This window comes from Spea bombifrons, chromosome 3 (genome assembly GCF_027358695.1).
Source record: "Spea bombifrons isolate aSpeBom1 chromosome 3, aSpeBom1.2.pri, whole genome shotgun sequence".
NCBI lineage: Eukaryota > Metazoa > Chordata > Amphibia > Anura > Pelobatidae > Spea > Spea bombifrons.
In genome coordinates this window covers 20,879,560-20,897,222 of record NC_071089.1, presented here as the reverse complement: position 1 = coordinate 20,897,222, position 17,663 = coordinate 20,879,560, and the positions used below count along the sequence as shown (strand labels likewise).

At 40.5% G+C, this 17,663-nt stretch overlaps 1 protein-coding gene across 1 annotated transcript; it reads right to left on the bottom strand.

Annotated features, from left to right (window-relative positions):
• Nucleotides 1–4,389: 4,389 nt before the first annotated feature.
• Nucleotides 4,390–9,302, bottom strand: LOC128483921 (uncharacterized). The gene is made up of 12 exons (XM_053460242.1): nt 9,295–9,302; nt 8,284–8,393; nt 7,959–8,087; nt 6,861–6,929; nt 6,668–6,739; nt 6,481–6,552; nt 6,290–6,383; nt 6,019–6,242; nt 5,820–5,875; nt 5,584–5,706; nt 5,052–5,194; nt 4,390–4,872 (listed from the first exon to the last, which is right to left on the bottom strand). The coding sequence occupies exons 1-12, from the start codon at nt 9,300–9,302 to the stop codon at nt 4,728–4,730; spliced, it is 1,245 nt and encodes a 414-aa protein (XP_053316217.1). The 3' UTR covers nt 4,390–4,727.
• Nucleotides 9,303–17,663: the final 8,361 nt, after the last annotated feature.

The following is a 17,663-nucleotide window of genomic DNA, read 5'->3' as shown; positions in this document are numbered from 1 at the left end:
GGCGGCGGAGGCTGAGGCAGGCGGCGGCGGAGGCTGAGGCAGGCGGCGGCGGAGGCTGAGGCAGGCGGCTGAGGCAGGCGGCGGCGGCTGTGGCAGGCGGCTGAGGCTGAGGCAGGCGGCGGCGGCCGCCAGCAGAGGAGTCCTGGATTTCTGTCAGTCAGGGGGGCCCGAGAGTTGCCGAGCGGTCGTCTTCAGCAACCGCTCGGCACCCCTTGGGCCCCCCCTGACTGGCAGAACTCCAGGGCCCGGTCGCAGTTGCGACCCTGGTAGTTCCGCCACTGGCTCTAGGATTTATCGGCGTATAACACGCAGGTAGGATTTCAGCTTCAAATTTTAGTTAAAAAAGTGCGTGTTATACGCCGATAAATACGGTATGCTTTTTTCCTAAATAAAAAAAATGTTTTTCATCCTCTATGATCCCAAATCAGTGCAGGACAGTACCCAATAAAATAAATGGGGGTACACTATATGGACAAAGGTTTTGGGACACCTGACCGCTACAACAACAGGGACTTTGATGACATTGCATTCTAAATACAGAGACATTGATATGTAGTTGGTCCTCCCATTGTAGATATAACAGCTTCCACTCTTCTGGGAAGGCTTTTGGAGAGTTTCTGTGAGAAATTTTGCCCACTCATCCAAATTTTTGAGGTCAGGCACCGATGTTGGACGAGAAGGTCTGGCTTGCAATCTCTGTTCCAGTTCACTCCAAAGTTGTTCGATGGGAACACTAATTTTATCTCAATGTGTAACAATAACGGTGCAGACTAGAGGGGCCACACGGTTCTTATCTGCCATCAAATTCTATGCTTCTACACCACAATTGTATAGTAGTAGGTGATCACAGATGAAGTGAAATATCAATTTAAAAGGCATCAACAATCAATAAACAAAACTGCCACCATACCAGTTTTTACGTATATTTCCATAAAATGAACAACGGAAGGTTCATGCCAACACAACAAGGCACAAATGAAAATAAGTAAAAGCAGATACCCATCAGATGCCACCGATACTTCGGTGATAAAAAGTCTCTTCTTAAGCAGAAGGGGAGCTTTTTTCCTTCAGAAAGACATTTTTAAATGTTTGGGGGGATCTGATAGGGATCCGCCCTTCAGTTACTTATTTTCATTTTGATGTCTTTCAACTGCAGCATTTACATGGTTACCCCAAAAAGAACATGATTGTTAATCTGCCATGCCCCCAAGGAAAATAAGCCCCAGTGTCAGGAAAAACTAGGCCCAAATGTTTTTCACGTACATGACCAAGATCAGTCAGTAAGCTTCTTCTTCTCTACTGTGTGTCTGTGCTTTATGCAAGAAGCCTGCATAGATTTCAAGAACACAGCTCTGTGTCGCAATATCTTAAGTGAAAGTTTCGTTACACAACGCTACAAAATCTGCTGGCCTATGGCAGCCACGGAGGATTCAGACTGCTAAAGAGATGAGTAGCTCCCGTAATCTAAATTATAGAATTTCTTGATTTATAGAACAAAAAAAACATTACTTTCCTTTATGGAACTCAACGCATTGGAGATGATCCTCACCCAGCTTTTTAAAGGGGGAGATCTACCTATGGAGCAATCAGGATGGAAAGCAAAATAACGTTCCCGTTAAGAGACCTTTCCCAAATTTGACCCACCGCTACCCAAACGCACGATAAGGTATATGATACGTGCCGCCTGAACATGGCACATGTAGAGATGGAGTTACCAGTCTTCATAGGAGCTTCTGTTGGAGATGGAATCCCATCACCTAGGACAGGGGTGTCCAACCTGCAGCCCTCCAGCTGCTGCAGGACTACATCTCCCATACTCCTTTGCCAGGTCCTTGGTTGAAAGAGCATTATGGGAGATGTAGTCCTGCAGGAGGGCCGCAGGTTGGACACCCCTGACCTAGGATGTGGCATCAGCGTTGAACTATGGAAAGTTCTGATGTCAGTTGATACATTGTTGTGTTTTTGATCAAGACACCTTTGTGAGTTCTATTGTCTCATCCCACACAATCGACACAGAGAGTTACTGTTACTCCACACGGACCCCAGAACCGTGTAGCAAAGCACCCCAATACATACCGGTACCGCCAGCGCCGTCCGGGGCTCTGGAGTTCGAGCAGAACGAGGGAAGATATTTAGTCTCAGCCGTCAGTAACGTTCTCAAAAAAATGCAACATAGTTGTTCGGATTGAGATGAAATCATTAATACAGCGCTGTGACATCCCCGGCGCGGGTGCTGGCAGAAGGAAGGGTTTCAGACTGATGTCACCGACGCATACGGTAACGGCGGCGCGTGCGACGAGTAGTCCTGAAGGCTTCTTGTTGGGCGCTGCTCTGTGCTGCCTGAATGGGAAACACGACATCCCTGGCGAGGGTCCATAGGCCAAGGTTTGTAACGTAACAATAATAGATGAGAGAGCGGCTAAGGATTATCCCCGGCCACAGATCGCTCCCACCGTCTAGCAAACATGAATACAGCGGAATGAAATGGTTATATGTAATGTAAAAGCAATGTGACCCCGCCGCCGCGGATAATCCAGGATGGAGCAAACTCGCTTTACAGCGTGCAGATCAAGGCCACGTTCTAAAGATACTGTTAACACTTTGAGGAAACAAAGCGGTGGCTTTGATCCATGATACAAACCTGTTTATCCTTTCATAAGCACGTAAGTATGATTATATAAAGCGCGTTTTAGATATATGTGTTTTTTAGGATTGTATATAAATAAAAACAAACATTTATATAAAATAAAAAAACCACATATATATATATATATATAGTGTGCTTTTTTATATATGTAAATAGTGTTTTTTATTTATATATATTTGTGTTTTTTTAATGTATACATTTATGTGTTTTTATTTATTTATATGTATGTATTTAAAATATGTCATATCTTTCAAGACACATGTTTTTATTACATCAGCTTTTAGAAATCAACAAGCAAGCACCTTTGCTGTCGTGAAACAGAAGCCTCCTCCATCGCTTTGCTATTTGTAAGAGAGCTAAACTAAAATAAAAGTTAATTGTTAACAATATGAAATGGGTGAAAATAATGTATTTTCACCCATTTCTTAGGACAGCTTTAAAACATAACCCTATTTATTGCAGCTGAGCGATTCCCGCGCTCACCGATGTTACCCAGCTAGTTCATGCGCAGCTGGAAGAATTTTTAGCGCTGAATCAAAGCAACAGAGAAATAATTATGACATGCAGATGAGAAATGAGAGTGTACACAAATGACATAAATAATATATGTATATACATGCAAACAAGTCATTTTCCAGCCTGTGAGTTACTACATCAAGCAGACAGGTCAAAGTCATGTTTTGTTTTCTTCTCCCTCCCCCCCACTATACATAATATGGTGTGGATTTTGTAAGTTTAAAAGGTGTCTCATAATACAATCAGAAACCCTGTGGAAGTTATACACACTCAAAATTAACACATATTAAAATATTAAAAACTATTAATATATTAATGCGATTTCCTTCATATTTTGCTAGCCACAAGAGCGAAAAGGCTCTATGTAACAGTCATGTAACGGACATTACATATAAGGCCGCTGCTTCTCCAAAATATATATATTTTTTTTAATATAAATTTATATATATATTTTTTTTTATATTTCCAAAAATTCTAAATTAATCTACAACCTCTGAAATATGAGTGGCAGCCCCTCAAAACAGGGGAGAGTTAAAAAAAATTAAAATTAAATAAATAAAAAGAAATGTCATGGCGGTGAGGATCCATAACAAAGCGGGTACATGATGATGGGAGGAAAAAAAGGGAAGCAGGTAGTTAGAATAAAACACATTTAAAACAATTTCAGAAGTGCATAAAAATCAGACAAAAAAGCAGAAAATAAAAATGGATCCCAGAGTAGATTAGGCCAGGCTGACACCTCCCGTACACACACACACACACACACACACACACACACACACACACACACACACACACACACACACTCTCACACTCATCACAATGTCCTTTTGTTTGTAGCACAAAATACAAAAGATGGTTACAATAAGCTCAACTATTTAATATCTAAATATGAACAAGGAGGGTCTTCCATCTGTAAACGTCTCTCTGGTCCTATAAATTAATGAGGAACGTCTGAGCCAGCAAATACGTCCCTGAATTCTGTAATCCTGCAGGAGGTGTAATATTCCAACTTTTCACCGGTAGAGAAGGAAGAAGTGGAGTCCATCCGTACAAAAGGTGAAATATAGGTGGCAGCACACGATGTAATGGTAGCGCCAACTGTACGTGTACTCTCCAATTCCTTCTACAGTGACCACCAGATGTCTCTTATGATGGGATGAAGAATCATGAGTGACTCCAGGATAAAGGTGGAAGGTCCGGCAGGATCTACTTAGGAATGGTTCAGATGCTTGCATGGAGGACCCAGAAAAGTATAATAAACTGAAAACTGGAACTGATAGGCTTCTGCTACCAGTTGTGATTAGGTATGTCTAAGTCCGGAAATATGTCCATAAAATTCATAGTTCTGCAGGAGGTCTTGTATTCCAACTTTTCTCCGGTATAGAAGGAAGACATCCATTCGTACGAAAGGTGAAATATAGGTGGCAGCACACGATGTAGTGGTAGCGCCAACTGTACTTTTACTCTCCGATTCCTTCTACAATGACCACCAGATGTCTCTTACGGTGGGATGAAGAATAAGGATCGACTTCAGGAGAAAGATGGAAGGTCCTGCAGGAACTTAGGATTGCTTCAGACGTTTGCGTGGAGGGCCCAGAAAAGGACACTGGGCTGAAGCCAGGGAGCGGTATGCTTCTGCTACCAGATGTGGATGGGAAACAACCATAGACTTCCACCCAGCTGTCTCCATAACGTCAGATGCATGGCTGAAAGGAGCAAAACAAAAAGGTTACCACTATGAATAAGTCCAACAAATAAGTAAAAAATATGGGCAAGGACCGACTTGGTCATCTATAAAAAGGGAACATTCTTCACAAGGTGAAAGGAGCAGTATATAGCATACATGCAGACAATGAGAATATACACTCAATCCCAACACACTCACTAGTTGATAAAGTCCACAGCTTGGGTCTTCAGCTGGTCAGCGCTGTGTAAATCAGCCAGGATCAGGATCTCTGCTGCGTTCTCCACAGATAGGTTGCTGCAGAGAGCTTCCTCACACATCACTTTCAGGCGTTCCAGAAAATACTGCGGGTAGACAGGAATGTTAGCGAGTACAGAGATCTATACTAAAACCACCATGATAAAATACAAGAGGAATAGTGTTATCCCAGTAAAAGGTGCCTTTTGGACTAACAAAAAACAAACATTAAAAACACTGTGTCTTAACAGAGTTATTATAGTGAACCAGAGAGCAGCTTTAACCAGAATAAAAGGAAACTTTAAATGCCTCCCCCTACACATAACCCCCTCTCATCTTCAATAAAAAGATCCTGAACTGCATACCATCTAAAAACGGTCTGCTTTCTACAAGATTCCGTCGGTGAAGCAAACCCCACACGGACCAGCTTGCCTGGCTGTCACCCGAAAGAAAAAAGTTGTTGGGAACCAAACACTGGCTTTCCTCCCGCACTCACCTTATCGGCAGCCGCCAATAAGTCCTCCGCCATCTTGTCCAGATTAGGTGCTTTGCCGGTGTAGATGAAGCACATCATTTCTTTGAAGACATCAGGTGCCACGTCTATTATCTCGACGCGGTTCTACAAATCAAAAAAAAAAAAAGCAGGTTTGCTTAGTTTTGACAGCAAAGGCACAGAACTTAAATTTCAGTAATAGCCCGGTAACTTATCAGCCCCGAAAATGTGAAACTTACTTTTATCCTTTCTTCCATCTCATGTTCAAACATAGCGCCAAACACAGGTGATCGGGCTGAGTGGGACAGAATACATTTAGTTAACTTCACATTAAAGTACCGTAACAGCAAACTTTAGGCATTGATTCAACAACCTGCAAAGCAGTGGAAACGCTAGAAATAATTGTATATTTTTTTTTAATTTTTAATCGCCACCAACCTGCCAGAATGGCTTTGTGTGCTTTAAACTCTTGACCACCCACGCAGAGGCAGCAGTCGGTGAAGCGGGAGTTTTCCCATAATCCTCCGAGTTCATCAGCCAGGCGGCATTCAGGAACTTTCATGGTGTTCTGGCCAGAGATGATAACAAAAGTTATGACTTCAAACAAATGTCCCAGGATAGCCATATTGTAAGACTGGTACTCTGCAGCCCTTCCCCATTTCCTATTAAAAATGATTCATTATGGTATCTCACCTGTGAATAAGCCCACGACTCTGCAACAGGGCCGGTGGTCATCTCCGCAGGGGGAGGAGGGCTCGGCATTCTGGCCATGATGTTATTGAGCCGCTGGAGGAGGTGGTGGGCTAAGAGGGAAACACACGTTAATAAACCGGACAGAAAACAGTTTCCAAGAAATACAAACACTCTTGAGTACCATAATATATCTTAGATGCATCTCACCTTCCTCTACTCCAATAATCCACCCTCCTACATCCCTGCGGAGGCCCTGTTGCAGACGTCGCAGGCTTTGCTCTGTTAAAGACAGATAAATGATTATTATAAACACGTACATACATGTAGACATGTTCAACATACAAAAGTATAAAGCTGCAGATGTATCATGAAATATCTTTTAGAAGCATCTTACCTTCCTCTGCCGCTAGAAGGACCGCCATTTCTCCAGTTAAGAGACGGTCAATCGCCTCCTGGAGGCTGTTTCCTGTTACAGACAGAGAAATGATTATTATACGCGGGTACATACGTGTAACATGTATAACGCACAGCATACAGAAGTATACCGCTGCCGACATATCATAATATAGCCTTTAGATGCATCTCACCTTCTTGAATGCCGATGGCCAGCACGCCCTGATGTTGGTGGCGGCGGCGGCCACGTCGGTGTCTGCGAGCTGTTACAGACAGATGAATGGTTATTATACATTGGTAAATACATGAAAACATGTCCAACACAACGCATGCACAAGCCAGCCGCTGCCTATGTATCTGCACGTGTACATTTAAATCAGAGGCAACATGCTGGCTTAGGTCTGATGGGTTTATGAATGAAGATAACAGGAAGGAATAGCTTAAGAAGTTAGGTTATGACACGCTCTATACACATAAACACACAAAAATACTTTGTATTAACAATGTGCAACGTTTAGCAATAGTAATGTACAACATTTGAACCCTAATATTAGCAATGTATACAATTTAAAAACAAGATTAACAATATACAAAATTAAAAAGAAATACTATTAGCATTATACAAAATTTAAAATTGACTAACAAGTTATACAATTTAATTAATAACCTTAATATTAACAAAATACAACATTTAAAATAACAATACTAGCGATATACAAAACTGAATATTAACCCTAGCAATTTCTGCAATTTGAAAATAGCCTGGATATTAACAATAATGCAACATTTTCAAAATGACAATACCAACAACGGACAAAATTGAATATTAACCCTAAAAAGGGCTCAGTTTTTAATTGACATTTCTTGTTGACAAAAACGGCGGCCGGTTGAGACAATCGGTTAGTGGGATACGATACCCGCCGGTGAAACCGTCCAGGATAAATGATGACAACCTCCATGGCTAGGTGAGAAGTTCTTTAAAGATCTAGAAATGGATACTTTGGACCGATCTGATAAATGCTATAGGAACAAGGAGCAAAATAGTTGAACTTACCCATTTTTTCTCAAATAGTGTGGTACTCAGAACTGGAATAGAGAGAGAGAAAAAAATATGTTTAAACATTTAGCAGTTTACCTAATGTCAATATAATATAATATACATCAAGAATTGTTTGGGTGGGAACTCGTACATAGTTAGGTGACATGTTATCATACAGGTTGCAGTTTTTTATATTATATTTGTAGTTTTTATATTAATATATCTTAGGAGCTAATAAGAAACCAGCCTTTACCTGCGTCTTTCTGTATCACACTGAGAGCATTCAGAATGCAGGACTCACAAAGCCGATGCCATTCAGTCATAATGGGGAGCCTCATGCTAGCCTCATGCTGATGTAGGGGTTCATCCCTTAAAGGGGAAGCTACATGGACAAGAGAAATAACTGTTATTGTAATTATTTAGGTAAACGGTGCATGCTAGTTGAGTAGTTGAGTTGTACCCTGCAGCCATTCCCCGTTTCCTATTAAAAAATGATTCATTATGGTATCTCACCATGTTTATAGTCATTTCTTTACTAATACTAAATTGTATTAAGATGAATCATTATGGTGTCCCACCTGGGTGTAGCACCACGTCTCTGCAACGGGGCCGGTGGTCATCTCCGCAGGGGGAGGAGGGCTCGGCTTTCTGGCCATGATGTTGTTCAGCCGATGGAGGAGGCCGTGGGCTAAGAGGGAAACGCACGTTAATAAACCGGACAGAAAACTGTTTCCAAGAAATACAAACACCCTTGAGTACCATAATATATGTTTGAGATGCATTAATAACCTTGATATTAACAATAATACAACATTTTAAAATGACAATACTAACAATGCACAAAATTGAATATTAAGCCCAAGGGCTGGGTTTTTAATTGACATTTGTTGTTGACTATGGTCAACGCTCTCTGATTGTAGCCTACTCAAAGTTGGTCTAAAACGAGTCTGAAGGGATGGATACTATGCACAATGATCCTGTAGGGTTTGGGTAACTAGAGCCAGAGGAGTAGTTCGCACAGGGCACCAGAACACCTAAGGCCGGCTCTGAGTGAAACTGATCTGTTCCTTTCAGGTGAAATTCTGTTGTACTGATTTAACCTTCTGAGTGTTTACTGAGGCTTTGTCTCAAAAGGACACGTCAGTGTCCCACGCAGGCTAACCAATGAAGAATGCAAGTACTTTAATATACATTATTCAATCTGTTAAAAAATATATATATAGCCTGGCTCCTAATGATCACACTTCTGCTATAATCGGGGGTAGATGAAAAGTGTCCCTGGCAAACTTTTAAGCCAGTAATCTCTAAATGATGAATGTGCGGCCGCACAACTCTCTTGTGAAGAATAGGATCTGCCACTTGAGCGGCCATAAAGGTAAGAGTGCATCATCAGCCACCAGGTTTGGCCAGATGTGCAGTCCGGGTCTGGCAATAATAGTGATATTTTTATTTCATGTTTTTAAATTACTAATAGGTGTATTAAGAGTTTTTGGTTTTGAAAACAGTTTAACTTGGTCGCCCATTTCTTATTTAAAAGGGACTATTAAGGCATTAGAGATCTGTGGCAAAAGGTGGCAGACGCAACTTACCGGTGCATTCCCTGACTTGCAGTTCTCTCTCTTATCCTTAGAAATCGCTACAAATCATGCTGGAAATCGGCTTCCACCAAACGAGGGGGGAGAAACTAAAAAAAATGGGGGATAACAAGTTGGTGGAGGGGAAGTCAATTTGGCTGCTTACAATGTTTCTAAACAATGTATTCCTTATTTCATTACATAAACACCATTGCATGGTTTTGTTTAGTGTATTTAACTCTAAAACGCTGAGTAAGTGGCAGATCTACTTTAAGGAGATTATCTACTACTAAAAACTAGTATGGTCGTCTTTTCATCAGTGCTGATTGCCTTACTGTTTGAAGATGGATTACACATATGTGTTACAAAAGCCATCTAACTGCAAATCTGTCATTCTTCTCTAAAGAGCAATCTCTAAAATAAAGAACCACACCTGCTTTTTTAAATTTATCAATACCAGCAATCAAGTGAATATTCTGGTTCTCGTAGTTACTTCGCTCCTACTATGTCTTTGGGACATCTTGGTCTTATAATGTTTTAACAGATCTGGTTTAGTTAGAGGGGGCAGCGATCAATTATCTTTGATATCCCTCACATTCAGTCCCTCGCCAGATCCTGCCGCTTGCACCTAAAAAAACATCTCTCGTATCCGCCCATTCCTCACCCAAGAATCCACAAAAACCCTGGTTCATTCCCTTATCATTTCCCGTCTTGACTACTGCAACACTCTTCTGGTTGGCACTCCACTGTCTCGACTCTCTCCTCTACAGTCTATCCTAAATGCCGCTGCTAGGCTCATCTTCCTTGCACGTCGTTCCTCTTCTGCTTCCCCCCCTCTGTGAATCCCTCCACTGGCTCCCAATTACCTTTAGAATTAAATTTAAGATCCTGGTACTGACATATAAGGCCATCCACAATACTGCTCCTCCGTACATTTCTGACCTCATTAGCAAATACTCTCCTACTCGATCCCTACGTTCCTCCCATGGGCTAAGGCTCTCCTCCTCACTCATCACCTCTTCCTTTTCCCGTCTACAAGATTTCACTCGGGCTGCCCCATATCTCTGGAATCTACTTCCACCGAACCTTCAGCTTTCACCCTCCCTCCCAACATTCAAGAAACATCTCAAAATCCACTTCTTCAGAGAAGCCGCACCATCTTAGCTGCTAGAACTTCCTTGTCATCGATACAACCACCACCCTACCTCTCACCCGTCTCTGTGCCTTATGTTTGTCACCCCATTTCCCTCTAGATTGTAAGCTTGCGAGCAGGGCTCTCTCCACCAAATGTATTGGTTTGTCTTAGTCTGTCAATTCTTGTCATATCCCTTGAATTTATGTATTGTATTAAGCGCTGCGTAAACTGTTGGCGCTATATAAATAAAGGATAATAATAATAATAATAATAATAATATCTCCCCATACATTGTTTATTCTCATCCTCCCTAGATCCTTAACTCTACTTATTGACTAATGACTGTTTTATGGTAGTTCAGGGCCCTTAATTTCTAGGGCTGGACCACAATCAACAAAACTGTAGAAGGCACATCCACAGGCTCTCTTTTTTTAATCTCCTGACACCAATGCTTCTGCATATAACTCCTATTAACAGATTTTCTATTAAGGAATGTTGAAAAGTTGGAGTTTCGACAAATTCACCGGCTCAGATCCGTATAATTTGATTCTGCAGAAGAAGACATAGATTGGAATAGCAACAACTTCCAAGAAAGAAAATTAAGCTTTCCTTCTTCTAATACATGTGTAGCAATCTAATTGCTCTATACCAAACTCCACACAGTTTCTGAAGACAAGCAGCGTTACTTTTTTGATATGTCAATCCAAAACAAGATTTGAGAAACGATACATGCAATTTTCATTGCATTATACGGAGGTTTTAATCCTTTTAATGTTTACAATACTCCCTCTCTGTACGTTTGAACAAAGGTAATTATAAAAGGTGTATTTCAGATAACATGCCTAATGCTCAATTAAAGAATGAGTAGGTTTTTACACACCTGACAACTCTGATAAACAAGATCTGACTCCCCAAAAAAACAAACGTAAAAAGTGCAAAATCTGATAAGGTGTGAGATCCTAACTAGGCATCGTTAATATGTTTTTACAAACTGGGAAACATTTTAAGTATATCTTCCAGGTATACATCTGTAGGAAAGATGCCCCCTCTATGGGCTCCAACTTTTTTATATAAAATCCACACTTTAAATGGACACATCAAGAATCATATGACAATTGAATTTAAATGTCTGAGGCGTCCCTCTTGCAAATGGATGGGGGGATTCTGCAAAATCCCATCAATGGGTCAGTGAAAGCTCTCTATTGACGCCCCGTGCGCATGTATAGAAACCACTCCCATTTGATTTCAGGCACCCAATCAGTGGTGAGAATCATTTGACCATGGAAGAGGTCAGCTTTCCTGTAGCTGCAGCTGCTCCCTAAGGAAATTACCATATTTATTTTTTTAGGTCTAAAGAATGCACATTAACTGACTCATAAAGTACTTTAATAGGCATTCTTCATTAGTGAGCTGGTTGTCAGGAGCAGTAAACTATTGAAACCTGTTTTTTTTCTTTCAGGACATGCCTCTGAGTCAGAGGCTGTCCGAAGCTATCATACCCAGTAGACAATGGGAAGATGGCACGTATGTCAGGACAGATCCTCAGATCCCAAGATTCTAGCGTCTCACAGGCATATCTTTCATTAGGATTCAGTAGGAATCATTAATCCTACTTTGGTTTATTAAATGGACTCAGATGCTAAGTAAGTCTTTTTATACCACAAATTAAGTATAAAAAAGCCACAAAGCCTGGCTAGGTAGGCCCATACATCATCCGCGATTTAGGGACCCAATATTGATGTCACTGGATTGACATCCTTTAGAGACATCACTAGGCACCTGTCACTTTTTTATTACAGGAGAGATGTGGTGCGGAGGTGCTATATTAATAGGTCAATAATTTATCTGCATGGATATGACAGTGTATTTGACCTCTATTAAGGAATACTATCCCCTATTTACGGGCCCAATATTGATGTTGTTGGAGTGACATCTTCCAGGGGCATCACTAGGCATCTGCCATTACGTGACATAAAGTCTATTTTTTCTGTCTAAAATGGATACATAGTTTGAAACCTAAGTAACAAATAATGAATAAGTATCTAGCTTCAGTTTGCCTCATATACCCCTCATAGAAACATAGAGACGTCAAGGGGATCTTTAATATAAAACTTTAAAAATAAAACATATGTATTTTTCCCCGCTTGGCATAATTAGGTTATCTGGTGAAGAAGAGCTCTTCTTAAACACTCCTATGATAAATAGAGCTACTACTATTTTTTTTAAGCTATGCTCTAGTTGTCATTTTGGTAGCTAAAGGGTTATTAAAGCTGGGAGTGTTTTTGTCCCATGATCTCTTTTCTGTGCCATGTTTCTGCTTTGTGGGAGAAGAGCTCCCTCTGGACTTACTCACAAGAACTGAAACTCTTATAATATACATTATGTCTGTTATGACCAAGATTAAATGTTATCAGAAACCCGAAACTGCATCCTCATTATTACTCATATATTATACACATTACCACAGACATTCAGGAAAAGTACAAAATATGTATGTCACGCTCCAGCCATCACTTTAATACATACGATGGCTGCATACGATTAACATTTTTCCCCACTCCCATGTTTCTAGAGATGAGTTTGGCTGAAGGTAGTGGGCATGCGCATATACTCACAGCCAGCTCCAGCTTGCAGCAGGGTGGTCTAATGGGACCAGTTGATTTCAATGTTTTCCTGGCAGAAATTGGCGGCTTGAAGCATCCAAAACTGGTGTGAAATGCAAAAAATAGAAAGAGAGAGGAGCTTGGACACAGATTTGGGGCACCTCCATTTTGGGAGGGGGTTTTATGTGTGGCGTTTTACTCTCCATCAGATCAGGACTTACAGGACCAAGACCTGTATGACCAGCCGGTTTCAACCAGAAGTCGTGGAGCTCTGTGGTGGGGCTCTGTGGGGAACTAGACTGCCCTTTTGACAGATGTTATGTTTGCACTCAGCACCTACCAACATTTTAAATGGCCAGATTCTTACACTTTTGGGCTTGTGCTTACAGGTGTAGCTAAGGGACAGGTCTTCACCAAGAGTGCCTCCTAAAGATGTCAATATTGTCCCTTTATAATAAAGAGCAGAGTGAGAGAGTTGAAACCACAAGCTTCCTGATCACCATCCCTTTACTGAATAAACCCCAAAGTCTTGGGGAATTCCTAGGCACGTTTAATGTCTTAACACTACATAAAGCAGCAGGGGCCTATGCAACAGAACACTTCAGTACAGATTAAGATGACCCGCAACAACCAGAACAGATTCTCAGACAGACAACCGCGCACTTGGAGGTCAATCAAGGCTGTTGTTATCTTACGAAGGCCAAACAGAAACTAGGCATATTGCAACATACGTAGTTTGGTTTCAGGCTTCTGATAACAGAACTTCACTTTTACAATTTTATTCCCTCTAAAAACACTTTTTAAATGTTGTCTTGGTAGGTAATGTAGGTTTTGTTTTCTTTTAAAATATTGTTTTGATAATGTTTTCTTACCTCATGACAAATGGCAGAGAAGGAGTACACAAAGTTCTTGAATTCTGTCCAAATACCACTGTTTGCTAGTAAATAAGGAAAATATGCTTCTTCTAATCTTAGGATAGATTACCAGTAACAACTAGTTTTGGTATCTGTAGTTCATTGTATGATGCTGACTGGTATGAAGTTATAATTGTATCTTGTATTTTATCATTTTCCTGTATAGGTGCTGGCACTAAATGAATGACATAGCTGCCAACAGTCTTCAAGTGGCAAGATCTGCAAGATGTTCCAGATCATGTCCTGATCCTCTGTACTGGTGGCAACAGAACGGGTATGCAAGGGCTAAATAGCTGGCAATAAAAACCAACCCTGGATATAACTAAATACCAGTCCAAACATTGTGCATACGGAACACGTGAAAAACATTTGTTAACCAATAATTTTATAACATTCCTAAAAATGTTCAAAATATTTTTTTTAATTACAACAGTCAAAAAACATTTATAGACCAAAATATGCAAATGTCTTTGGCATGCCATAAAGTAGGACTGCCTCATAAATAAACAGATCAACTTAATAGCACATGAAACCCTGAATTGTGTGTAAAGATCAAATGAGAACCACATGGAGACATAGAGATCAACTGAGTAACACATGCAAACCCTGCACTGTGGTTAAAGATCAAATGAGAACCGCATGGAAAGAGAGATCAAACAAATATCATATGCAAACCCTGCATTATGGGTAAAGAACAACATGCAAACCTCAGATTGTGTGTATAGATCAAAAAGAACCAAATGGAAATATAGAACTGAACTAACACATGCAAACCCTGCATTGCAGGTATAGGTCAAAAGAGAACCACATGGAAACAAAGAGATCAACTTAATGCCACATGCAAATCCTATATTGCAGGTATAGATCAAATTAGAAATGTAGAGATTAATAGAAATAATTTTTTTATAAATATAAAGATCTACAATTTAAATATTTAAAAATGCAAGTATGTGTAAGTGTATAGCGCTTAGAGAGGGTCTGTATGTGTGCATGTAATTACGTGCTAATGCTTGGAATTGGACTGGCTATGTGTGCCTATGTGCAAGTATATGGTGTTGGAGTAGCCTTGTGTGCGTGTGTGTATGTATGTATGTGTAAGTGTAGAGCTGACCCTCACCATTATCACACATCATAATTCTTATGTCATATCCTCAACCACCACATTCATATCTCCCACCATCATCACCATTTTCCTCCCCACCATGATTTCCATCCCTCCCCCAAAACACCCCCCCATCTCTATACATATCATTATTTCCCCTTCATACCCTCCCCAAGCATACCCCAATTCATATTTTTGGATGTACATTAATCAACTTACTTCTCTGTCCCCAGCCTCTGAACCTGTCAGTCTGCTGTGTGGTCTTCTCCTCTCCCTCTCTCCTTCCGTGTTAGCGCTCTTCAGCAGTGCGTGTGGCGATTAATGCTGAGTGCCGGGATATGACTTCAGGCTCAGATAGCTTCACAAATAAGTACAGTGAAGGAAAAAATTATTTGATCCCCTGCTGATTTTGTACGTTTGCCCACTGACAAAGACATGATGGGTCTATAATTTTAATGGTAGGTTTATTTGAACAGTGAGAGACAGAACAAAAAAATCCAGAATAACGCAAATAGGGCAAAGGCGCAGACTGAACAGATGTTAAAATGAAAAAATAAATAAAAGCGCACCTCTCAAATGTGGCCTTTTGCCTTCCAAACATGACAAACCCATACAAAACTGGCTATGTGTGCCTATGTGCAAGTATATGGTGTACTCAGGAAATGTTGCTGAACACATATTGGGTGCATAAATGCATACCTGAAGTACAATTTGTGTGAAAAAATAAATTACTACCACAAACTTTGGCAAAAGCTACTGGTAAAATTTGTGAAAGGGTTAAAATACCAGCATTTGAAATACCTTGGGGTGTCTAGTTTTCAAACATACCGTATATGGATTAATGGGGGGGGGTAAATCACATCGGTTGGCTTCAAAGATGTTCCAAATAGCACATGGGGCAGAATGACTAGATTTGGAAAAAATGGTTTTGAAGTGGCAAAATGCGATGCAAGTTTGGAATCTGAGGGACAGCCAAGCTCAGTGGATTCCGTGGACATAGCATTCATGTAAACGTTCACACATGTACCAGTTTGTTTAATTTTCTGTATCTCTCCTTATTGTAATGGAGGTTGCTGTTATTTGATCTGTTTTTTTACTTTTGGTCTTACCAGATATAATATACAGTGTCTGCTCAGTTTTGTTGAAGACATCTCAAAATATCGTAGATCAGGTTAGTTTTATGTAGCTGCAGTGTGTGTAGGGGCAGGTATCTAGTGTTCCATGGTCAAAGAATCAAAGTAAAAGATGTCAGGCCAGGCCTGGGGTTGGAACTGATTAAAGAGTTCTGACTGCTTTTAGAGGATGGAGGAGTAGAATGGGAGATATCATTAGGGCAGGGAGCTAGGACAGGGTTTGCTGCCAGACCTTTCCAGAATATTACTTGAATTAACGTGATCAGTGTTTAGCTTGCAGAAAGTTGGCCAGTTCATGTCGGAGTTGTGGAAGAATTTACTCTTCTTGTATCCATCATACACAAACACTAGGTATGTCACTCACTATCAAATGGCCTTTTAAAAAAATAAACACTCTTGTAAAACATTCATGTAAAACCATCACATGAATACCTATCACAGCCCCCTATCAGACAACTGTCTCCTAATGCAAGGTTTTGTTCTAGTAGGCTTAAGATACAGCTTTGACAGTAAGCTCTTCAGCCACAAAGTCATGTATCCTTGTGGCATTCACCTACACACCCTGCATTAACCTGGAGTTCCTAGCCAGCAGAGTGCCGCGTATAATGTTGGCACAGCAAACTGTCCTGGAAATCCCCAATTAATTCTTAGGGCAGGGAATTTCCTGCTCTGCAAGATGAAATGTGCTACAGAATGATTTAAGTGAAACATTGTATTGTTTGTACTAAGCCTTACTAAAAGACATGGAGTCCTTGAGATGTTCAGGTATACAACCAAATACCTAAACAGTAATTAGCTCTGAATGTATATTAACACGTTAGATTAACAAAAACCTCTACTCTACCTCAAAAAAGCTTGGTATTATAACATTCGGTGATCAGGTTTGCCCAACTCCACTGTCGTCACCATCGTATTAGAAAAAAGAGCAATTGCCATTTAACTTATTCACTGAGAAGGAGAAAGAGGTCCAGGCGAGAGGGAGATACGCAGGACAAAAGGGCTAAGATCAAAACATTCTGAGGGCTAAATCATTGAAAAAGTCTCACTGCAGTGCTCAACATGAATCATTAAAAGGTGAACAGGGCTCTTCCAAGAGGAGGATTGCATCAAGGTCTCTTTCGCCACCAGACTCTCATTGAGCTCGACTGGGTTAAATATTATTCAATTTGTACGTTTTAGTGGTTTAGCAAGTGCCACCGTGCAGAATTAAGGAACATTGGCACATAAAAGGCAATGAAAAAATACAAAGGTGAAAAGTATTGGGAAGTCAAATATTTACTAAATCATCATCATCAGGACTCAATGGCTTCAGAAATGCAAATACAATACCCTGAATGAAGTACAATCCAAAATGTATAACATTTATATCCAATCCTATTGTGTGCGCATCGAGATTGCTGATGGTAGAGACCACAGCCTTCGGAAACTCTCACCTTCGTGTCCAACATCAAAATTCAGTTTTCAAATAGCATGCCTTGCATTTCTCCAATTTTATTA